We start from the raw sequence: 11,371 nt of genomic DNA on the forward strand, positions 1-11,371 counted from the left end.
TGAATGAATGCAGAACTAGCGGCAGAACACTGAAGACGATCTGCAGCAAGGTTTATTAATCACGCACTAATGAGGACACCAGAGTACTGATTTTTAAATCTCTAAACGGTTCTCATGAGAGGGGAGAAAACAGCAGGTTATTGCAGTTACCCACTCATTCACACCCACATTGTAAGAGAGGGAATATCAATACATAGAGGATCATCAACAGCCTGAAGCCTAAAAAAAGCTTCCCACATGAGCAAAGGTCAACATGTATGACACACACACACAACATTCTGAGCTCAAAATAATGATCCATCTACTAGCTTAAATAAAGACCCTCACAGATTATAAATCACTATTTCCCTCTACAAAGACCTTCACAGCAGTGAACTTAAAGGATATCTGCCGTCCGTGCTTGTCAATGGGCCTGCGGTGTGGTGAGTTGATCCGATTGCGGTCTCGATGGACCCTCTCCACCAGACCATGGTGTCTAGTCCCTCGCACAGAGTCCAGACCGGAGGGAAACACCCCCTGTGAGGAAATAAAATGTTGGTTAACATTCTGCACACAAATGCATGAATCTGTTTTAAACGCCTTTAATAGTAACAGCCTAAAAATTGTCAGTGAAAATACGGTGTTCATAATTCAGGACTGATAAAGCATGCAGAATACACACACACAAGTAAAGTATTCAAAGTGCCACCATTAGCTTGCATCCCAAGGTGAATTCAGTCTACTCCAAAGTGCTTTTACCTCTCTAGGTTTGGTTTCTCATGGCGAACAAAAAGTAGGGATCACTGCTCGGTGTCTCAAAGAAGCTTTATTCAGAGCAACAAGAGCACTTTCACCTGAAGGTATACAACACTGTTCTCCATAGGGGATAGACACAGATACAGTTCTTCGGCTCTTGGAGCGCACCGCTGTATCAAGTGTACTTGTGGGGATAGCCGTGTACTGAAGGAGTAGGCGAAGTGAGGGCAAACTAAGAGGTGAGGACAAACACACTCTTTGTTTTATAAGGAGAAGGTTTGCAATTACCGTCTCTTGACATCGTTTATCTGAGGGTAGAAAAGCGGAGTATATGGCTGGAGATTATCTTCTCCTAAATGAACATGACTAGCTGGACAGATTTAGTAGACTTTGAGAAGCGGATGGAGGACAACCCGGGTACCTGGAAATCAGTGCTGGCATTGCCTATCTGGTTGACGTTGGGCAGCGAGCCACCGTAGTACTGTGCCCGGTTCTGAGACAGACGGAGCTGCTGGATCTTCTGGTACTGCACCTTTAATCAAGAGGAAGACACAGTGAATGCATTTGAAAAAGAAAGGAGTGTGAGAGTCTACCCAGGCATATTATAAGGTGTTGCTGTAACATATTTGTATTTAACTAAGGTGGAAATTCTTGGAAGTGTGTTTGGTTTTAAGTGTACTTCTGAACCAAACTGGAGGACAGTGTGAAATTTGTTGTTCGGCAAAAGTAAACAATGAAAATTATCAATTCTGATCAGGCACAAGCAAATCAGGAGGCGTTCCTTCCTCCCACTAACCAAAGGACAAAATTTGAATCTCAAAGACTGACCTCATTTAATGATATCAATGGGTTACTACACATAAGCTCAAGTCCTCTTTTTAATCCAACACACTGACATTAAGCCAGAGCATAAAACCTGAGCTACGTCCTGCTTAGTTGTAAGGGCTACATTATATATATTATATATATTATGTAAGGGCTATATATATATATATAGCATAATCTGAAACACATCGCTGCTAAGATATCAATGAAATACAAGAATTCCATTGAAACACAAATTGAAACCCATTTTTTGCCAATAAATAGAGCTGCTCTTTAAAATTGCGATGAAGCAGAAGTAGCGACAGATCTTCTCCTTCATACATATGAGTGAAACAGATTGTCGAAAAAGAAAAAAGAAAATGTAGGGGAGATTTATATCTATTGGTGGTTGATGTATGGCATACGTCACCAGTTTTTAGTCGACGGGGACTAATTGCACGTTTATATTCATTTAATTACTTAAATATATACTGAGGAGAATACTAAACCATAATGAGCGTTTAATATATATAGGTGTAATATAGCCTATTCCGTGCTCAAGCACCGGCCAAAGTAATGATTATGAATGTGTCGGGAAAAATAGCAAGGAGACATTTAAATTATTTATTAATAAAATATTGATTTCTGAGTCAATGTCAGCTGCAAAGATGAAGCTGATGATGGTGACTCGCCATCTCCGCAACATAGTCAATGTGCCTATATAGAGATATGCGCATTTCATACGGAATATATAAGCAGAGAGTATTTCTTTTCGTTTTGAATTGGTTTAGTAAAAGTGGACATTTCAATCTTTCTAAAGATATATTTCTCATGTCAGTGAGGCAAGTAGCCTATAAGCTGAGTTTTGGTTCATTTTTGTGAAGCGCTCCAGTTCATGGAGACCGAGACAGCAGAAAGCACATCCTGTTTGATTTCTTTATCTTACAAAAGCACATTTTCATGTTATTGTGAGTTTACACAAATAAAAGTAGACCCTTTACAGTTTTGAATGATGAGTATTTTTAGTCGTTTCCACTGTTGTGACAAACACTTGGATATGTGCCGAATAATAGCGCACATCTAGGTTAACGTTAGAGCGAGCCGCCATGTGAAGTTGCTACTTACATGTTTCAAATGATAAGCCACATTTGAGATTGATGGATGATAGGTGAACGTTTGGATTTCCTGCCCAACATACTGTAACTACCACAAAGAACCGCCGTTAACAATCTGATCCTCACGGGCTGCGTGATACAGATTTTTTTTTCTGCGACTACAATTTTGGTCGACAAAGCCTCTTCTAGACAACTAACGTTTAGACGACTCTTAGAGGGCAGCGCTATTGATTATCATCTCTATCATGGCAAAACTTTCAACCGATTTTACTGACAAATAATTTTCTGAGCACACATACTCAAATCGTACGCAAATGCACTTTACGCGTGTACTGAACTAAAGAACTTTTGCGCTTTATTGCGCTTATACTGTCAATTGCTCACAAGGTTATGTCAAAAACACACAATGTTCACATCGTCTTGGCATACTTGTTCCAATTTATAATAAAGATATAAAACAATAAAATAAAGTAAAGTGAAAAAAGATGTGGGTCAAAACAGCTTGCTTTCTTGTGACACATTTCCTTTTGACATCTCTTGCCCCTTTGTAAAAAGACACCCAACAAGCTTTACTTGCATTGAACCAAAATTTGCTATCTTGCTATGACAGGTGGTATTAGAGGGAGGGACACTTTCATTCTAGAGAGCAGAAAAAAATCTGTTCAGTCAGTGCATGATGTGTTCATCTTTTTGGTCGGTTTTCCTTAAAATAATTTTAAAAAGCAAACTTTACCAATTAACTGTGCTGCCGTAATTAGATGTCAGAAATTCATATATGATGGCTTCGTCCACAGTGGCATCTACCAACATAACCTCACTCTAGATTATTGTGTTTTTTTAAAGAAATGGCCATAAAACAACAAAACACAAGATATTCTCTCACTCATCACACACACCGTTTCAAAGCGTAAGCAAGATGCTGCTTTAAATCCAGTGTTGACACTGTTCCACAGCTCAGAAACGCCATGGAGTTTAACATCCAGCCTTTCAATGTACAGCGTTATCAAAACAATGACACCCCAGCTGTGGAGCAGGACCAAGCTGCTTAGTGAAGCTGAGGATTTCCCTGGGAGAGCGTGCTTAAGCTTATGCTCTTCCTCTCCTCTGTCGACATCACAACATTGCAGACGATGGTTACTACATGGGGTGGCACCAATATGAAAAATTTGGCCGATACTGATAGCCGATAATTCTTCGTATTTGAAAGCCGTCGCCGATAACCGATATTTTGGCTAATAAATCTAAATGTGTATTTAATTTCTGAGAGCCTGATTTCGAAAACAAAAGATTTAGCATTAAAAGAAATGTCCCAAGCACTTCAACCTAAATCAAACATATACAGCAGTAGCCTAGTTTGAACCACTGATTCCTTAACTTTTCAAATTAAATTTTACACTCCTATGGCCAACTTACCTTAATAATAATAAATAAAATAATCTACTGCCTTACAAATAAACAAGTAATGCAAACAAGTCATTGGACAACATTACTTGCGTATAAAGAATCAAAATGCATGTGCCATGGATAAATGCAATGGAATAGCCTCCGCACGGACAATAATGAAATTATTTTAATTAAACCATATTGTTGATGAAAATGATACGAGAAAAATAAAAGAGCTAGTTCTTAATAATAATGCATCAATATCTTTGAAAAACAAACATCTGAAATGAATATTACTGTTTCAAATAACAGCATAGCTGTTTGAGCTGCGTGCGCTGAAGCTGAATGAAAGCCATAAACTGAAGCTTTCTGTTAGCGGGTAAATTAAATCAACGAAATGCATCCTATTTGAGATTAATGAGATATTTATACACCATAAACATATTAGGCTATAATTTAAATCTGCATAAAATGATGCAAATCCACAAGTGAACTTGAACTAAGTTACATGCTTATCAGAATGTGTAACTCCTGCTGTGGATCCGCTCTTCCCATAACAACAACGCGTTGAAACACGGTGACTAAACCCAAAGAATTCAATATTACAATAGTGTTCTCATAATGTTATGTAATATGACAGTCCCCCAATCATAGTTGTTAATGTTGTGCATTGCTGTTTGAGCTACATGCTCTGAATGCATACACACAAAATAAACAATGTTACTACAACTTACATTATTTTGCACAAAACAAAAGGCTGTGAATGCACAAGCAAACTCGACTGTCCTGTCATGAAGGTGTAACTCCGTTGTGGATGCCCATAACAACGTGCTAAAACACGGGCGCACAAATAATTCAAAACATTCTTAAACAGAAGTGTTTTCATTATAATTTTATATTGCCTATATGACAGACTTGCGCTGCACATGTTTTACTTAACTGTATTTTCCTTTTCAAAGTGATTTCAATCATATTTCTTTGGTCATTTTTTTTGAGAGAGATGCTAATGGTCCTGTCCGATTCAATGATCTATGCTAAGCTATGCTAAAAGTGGTACCGCCAGACCCGAAGATCGGCTGAATGGATTCGAAAACGGTAAAACTCAACTGTTTAACTCTGGGGGAGTTGTAAAATGAGCCTATTTCCAAAAAAAGTGGAGTATCCCTTTAAGGAAATAATCCATAATTTATCGGCTTTATATTTCAGCCAAATTGTCTTATCGGGTCGATAACTATAACATTAAAAATGAACATATATCGCTGATACCGATATGGTGGAGTTCCTACACTCAAAAAAATATTATTTAGGCCTAAATTTAAGATTACATATTTGAATTGCATATAAAACGTCCATCCATTTTGATTACACAGTTTTAACATAAACAAACTAATAATTTTAATGTGAAGCACATTTGCCATACATAAAAAAATTATTTAAGAAAAAGAGTTAAGACAGGTAAGATTTCTGTAATAGTACTAATAATCAGATTTTATATTTTAAATACTCAGCAAACAGGTTTATATATTTCTCATTAATAAATCTAATTTGTTTCAATCTCAATTTTACCTAACTGAATATTGCTTGCTTGTTCTATATAATAATATTCAAAGTCAAACAGTAATATACTATGCCATGATTTTTAGGGGAGAAACCCGTTTCATTTATATATGACTGACAAAAATGCCAATTTCCCCAATTCAATATTTTCCTCATGCAGTGGTGCATTAAATTCTCAGTTTTTGTTTTTTAATATTGTTAACTTTTACTAAGAAACACTTAAGATGAAAAATGGTACTGGTATCTTAAAACAAAGTGGCGGACACTACACTTTTTGTTCCATTGACTTTCATTCATGTGCATGTGAATGCTGGAGACAAGAAACGCAAGCGAAGAAGTTTTTGCTGCGTTCCAAAGTTCAAGTTTGGTGAACTCTGACAATTTGTATCAATTGAAGAGGTCTGACCAATAGAAGATTGATACGACACTCTTAGCTGAATTAAAAGAAGTATAGTGCAGTAGATTACGTTCAAAGTCTAGTGACCGTGGCCTAACAGAGACACCTTGATCCACTACTTGCATAGGCTGCACATGCCAAAGGACAGTGAGCACGCCTGCAGCTGGATGACTTGCAAACATGTAATGGGCTTATGGTCAACAAGTGTTGTAACAGCACACAGACAAGTTCGGTTTACATTTCTGTTTATCACATCCTACTCAAAACGGCAAGAATCACTACAGCTCTGCAAAACACCTGGTCTTTGCTTTCCGCCAAATCTCTCAGATCCACAAAAAAACATGATTGGTATCAAATCCGTTTCTACAAGCAGACATTCAAAGCATATCCAATTCTGAAGCGTGTTCTTGTTTCTAAAGAAGACAACTGTTTGACAAAAATTGTCAAATGATCCCTCTGTTGATACCAGTTTAATGTGCAGACAGACACCATAATTATAATGAAGCATTTTGTAGATTCACTTCCTCAAAGTTTACAGAGTAAACACCGTGGCAATGCTGTTTATTTTAGCTTCTTGAGAAATGTTGAGAAACCAAACACAAAGAAAAGTGGTCACTTTGACATGCCAGAAGCATTGTTAGTCATTTCGTTGTAATTGACACACTTCGCTGCTTACTTTGGGATTATTGCCATACAGTATACACTCATTTCATTGGTGGATCATTGCCAACAAGGTTTGGAAAGCTACAATACAATGTAAATGTTTCTGAAAAGTGCAATTCCTACAACAATCTTTTTTTTTCTTTTTTTTTTTTGTCTGTCAGCTCTCCACACAGAAACATTTGCAATTATTGATGTAGTATTGAGCGGTTTTGTTAAAGATTACAATGTTTAAAAATTAAAGGTCCCGTATTATGCCCCTTTTCACAAGATGTAAAATAAGTCTCTGATGTCCCCAGAGTGTGTATGTGAAGTTTCAGCTCAAAATACCCAACAGATCATTTTTTACAGCATGTTTAAATTGTCATTTTTTGGGGCTTAGAAAAACGCGCTGTTTTAGTGTGTGCCCTTTAAATGCAAATAAGCTGCTGCTGGACGACCCAGGGGGCGGAGCTTCACGAGCTCGCGCTCAGTCTGTCAGGACAATTTCATCTCACGGAATGATGATAATATCAGAAACTCTCAGTAACGGTGTTCATTTCGAGTCGGACAATAATGCCTACAGAGTCAGAGTGCTGTACAGAGATGGAACAGGTATAGTTTAGTAGTTTAATTACGGTTATTATAACGTATTTGTCATCTGCTTGTATGTATCCATTATTAATAGCCTACAAGTCTGCTGTCTGAATGATGATCAGACATATACTGATGAGTTTAATAAAGTTTATTGTACATCACACAAAAGATGAAGCGTCAGTTTTACTTCAGAAAATCACGTAAGAGCTGAGTAAACACAGTAAGTTATAAGAAGTGCGCAAGAGTAGAGTTGAGGGAGCATTCCTGTGGGCGGAGGTTAGTCAAAAAACTGTTCTAGTGACGTCATTAAAGAAGGAAGTAGAGGGATGTAGTCCAAACGGGCCGTTCGATGTAGGCGACTTCTGTTAAATAAAATATCTCGCTTGGCATTGAACTTTAAGCTTTATAATTTTACAGATATTATTTATACTCTAACAACAACATTACACACTAACTAAAGTTTGAAACATGGGATCACGAAGAACGGGACCTTTAACAAAATGTGTAAAATTCAAGAAATGCTTGAGATAACTTGCCTCTTTTTTTTACCTCTCTGAAATGCAAGCATTTTCCTCTAGGGCTCATTCCATTGTTAAGAAAGATTGTGGGTAAAGAGTTATGACTTTAAACTCTGACAGCGTACTATAACACAAACACAACCATGTTCTTGTGCCCTAGAAGAGGAGGCAGCCAAATCATGAACTGGCAGATCATGTTCATTCATTCCCGCCTACAGACTCCACACAGAGACAGAGTGCTGTCTGACGCTGCTTTCTGGTAAAACACTTCCCACTGGTGAAAGACCTACAGTTGAACCACTACACCTGACCGACATTTCTTAACCTTTCTCTAAGCCATACTTCAAACGCTAAAAAGAAATCCATTGCAGACATCAACAAAAACAAACTCAAGATACACACAAGCATTTTTCCACAACTAACAGTAAAGCAGCCTGAACATGTTCTTTTACTGGTCAGTCCAAAGCTAGGGGATGATGTTCACCATTACAAATGTTACTCTAAATGTTTACATGAAGTCCATGTAAATTAAACTGAAAATGCAAAGCAGCTCAGCACAATAAAAGCCTTTGACAACATGACCCCAACAAATGTTTACCACAGCTTCTGACAAAACACCAGTTACTATTTCTTGTTTAAAATCATAAATTAGCCTATTAAGTGAATCTTCTCTGGGGGAAGAGTTAGGGTAGTCAGTGACCACACAATATAAAATCAGTCAAGTTTTAGCACTCTTTAAAAAATAAAGGTTCTTTATTGGCATTGATGATTCCATGAAGATCCTTTAACATCCATGAAACCTTTCCGCTGCACAAAAGGTTCTTGATATGAGGGGGAAACGTTTATTCAGATTATTAAAATGTTCTTCACTGAGAAAAAAAAAAGTTTTTTTAATAACTGTGGTGGTGGTGGTGATGTGTGTGTGTGTGTGTGTGGGTCTTCTATGGCATTACTGCGAAAACTTTTTTTGGAAGCCTTTATATTTAAGAGTGTTAAATGGCTTTTACGTTCTATTCTGCTGATTCTTCACTCACTGGAATACTTGATTCTGGTTCAGTCGCTACATCATGCAGTCAAGTATTTCTGAATAACGATTGATGTCAAGGGCAACACTGTATAGACCAGGTTTGGTACCATTCTGGGCATTATTAGTGGGGTAATTTACGAGATACATCATAGGATCCATTAGCGCCTGCACTAAGCCATCCGGCTGATTTCTCTAAATAAGCTCTAACTTTAATAATGTTCAACCAAGGGAAAAAAGGCTTCTAGGGGGGTGTTTGGCTCGAAGTCATGGTGCAAAGGACCCTAGGTTGATTTTACTCCGAATCATCCCTTTAAGGCAGGGACACACCAGGCCGACAGTCGGCCGTCAGCGAGCATCTGTCAGGCTAGATTTTGCGGTGCGTTCCACACGATAACCGTGACGGGTTTATTTTCCAATAACAATTGACTGACTGTACATTATCCATTACAAAACGCAAGTAAATAAACACCCTCCACATATCCAAAAAGAGGTGCAAATTTAAAAACTTTACATCAGATTCCTCACACTCAAAAAGTGTAATAATAAAAGTGTATTCAAGTGAACTAATTTACATTGTGATTCTGTTTGAAATCACATACAAAATTATTTCAAACAATATTTTTAAAGACAACATTTTATTTCAACTTCTCATAGACTTGAGCTACCCCCACCCCACATATCCACATACACCATAGAAACATCTCTGTTTCTGTGTTCATTGACTCATTCTGTCATGTTATTAACACAGTTTTATTGTAGTAACAATAGCTGTGGTAACTATGGTATCTTGGCTGAAAACTATGGTTGCCATAGTGACTTGACTGTCTAGGCGGGTCATGACTATCAAAAACATCTGTACTTAAAGAAAAAATACGATTGTTGCTACTCACAGCTGAGACTAAACATAATGAACAAATCATGAAGTGATGACTAGAAAATGTGATGAGATCAATTAAAAGTATGATCGCTTTAATTATGTCCGTGTGAATCGAATGCGTGCAGTGTGAATGACAGCAGTCAGAGAGCCGCTGACATTCCCATCCCTTCTGAGCTCGATCTGTCGGGCATTTTACATTCACAGTGATTCAGTTGCGCATAGGACACACTTAACGTTAGGCATCTGCATTTGATGTATGAAATCGAGGGAGTGAGGTAATTTCCTAATTTGGCTGTGCTTACCCTTGAGACGGTGAGGTCTGTCATGAGCTGCTCGAAGGCCCGCGTCTCCTCCGCCTGTTTCTGGTTGTGCAGCGCGATCTTCTCGCTGAACTTCCGCGGGTTGGAGCCACTCGAGCCCGGGGATCCAGACATGGCTGGGCCGCAGAGTTTCGAGATCAACTTCGCAGGGAACTGACTGTTGAATGTTGTCGATACGTCAGTCAAATGTGTTTAAGTTGTCCCTCCATGTCTGAAAAGCGTGTAAGAGTGCAGTCCTGATGCTTTAGAGAGGTTTGACGAGGTCGCTTTAATGACAAGAGCGTTGCCACCATTAATGAGCTGGAAAACGCGACGAAACCGTATAAATAACAACTTAATGGACTTAAATCAGCTGAAGTACAAAGTAACGATAATATATAGGAATTCCTTATACTTATAACGCTATTTTTTTGTATACAGGCGATGAGCCGAATTTGCTAAAAGTTTGTCAGGAAACTGGACATCGCTATATATTCAAGCGTTATGACAGTTTTGTTTGGCATCACTAAAACAAGTTCTTGTCTTGTATCGTGGGGAAAAAGAGGATGAGATGTGGAATACTGTGCAATGCCAAACAAAAAAGCTTAAATAATCACTTGGCTCTACGAAACAAGTTGAGTAACGACTCTAGCTAGCGAGCTAAATACTTCAGATTCTGACGAGAAGCATTTTAATTGTGTGTTTTTTTAACGATTTACGCATAAATATTTAAGTGCCTACCATTATTTATGAATTAAGGTAGACAGTTGTTAATATAACTGTCTAAATGTGTGTAATTGACAGATATTGCTCGGTCAGGTACAGGGTAAAGTCAGCCGTAACAGCTAACGTTAACCAGCTAATGAGCGATATGACACAATCAAAATATCACTAACGAAATGTCACAAACGAACTGTAAATGACAGCAAGCGACCCATTTATGTGGTCAATTCAATCAATCTTATTGCTCACAACACTGAACTGAGTTTCGTGAGATTTCAACAAGTGGTCTCGCCGATGTAAACCTCATTACGCATTCAAAACTCATATAAACAGGTAACTTAAGCGCGACAGCAACTTTGCAGCAAGCAAGGTAGCAAATGAAACTCTGCACCAGACAGACACTCACTGTCCTGCGGCAGGACAACCAGCGGCCAGTGATCGAGCGCTGTTGTCATTCGAGTCAGAGAAAATGTTTAGATGTTACTGATTCGTGAAATGCAGCGGTGAAATCTGATCGTGTAGTCCGCGTGTAAGTTACTCCCTTGGACTCTCTTCTCCGTGTCCATCATCTAGATCCACCTGAGCTGCGATACACCGACTCGTGACTCCACGGCACACATTTGTTTTGTCAACTTCGATCCCTCACTCCGAGTGAAAACAAGCCGAGGAAAAAATAGACTAGCCTGCCCCAAAACTGTAT

The 11,371-nt window shown here is 38.3% G+C and overlaps 1 protein-coding gene across 4 annotated transcripts in view; it reads right to left on the bottom strand.

Moving 5' to 3' along the window:
• crtc3 (CREB regulated transcription coactivator 3) overlaps positions 1 to 11,371 on the bottom strand; it is a 48,522-nt gene extending 37,151 nt beyond the window's left edge. For all 4 annotated transcript variants that reach the window (XM_084107609.1, XM_084107608.1, XM_084107607.1 and 1 more), the window contains exons 1-3: positions 9,952 to 11,371; positions 1,157 to 1,267; positions 388 to 516 (exon numbers count right to left, since the gene is read on the bottom strand). In XM_084107609.1, coding sequence (XP_083963735.1) covers positions 388 to 516; positions 1,157 to 1,267; positions 9,952 to 10,083 — 372 coding nt within the window. In that variant the 5' untranslated portion in view covers positions 10,084 to 11,371. The remainder of the gene's footprint in view (positions 1 to 387; positions 517 to 1,156; positions 1,268 to 9,951) is intronic.

The sequence above is a fragment of the Abramis brama genome (genome assembly GCF_963993115.1).
Source record: "Abramis brama genome assembly, chromosome: 3".
NCBI lineage: Eukaryota > Metazoa > Chordata > Actinopteri > Cypriniformes > Leuciscidae > Abramis > Abramis brama.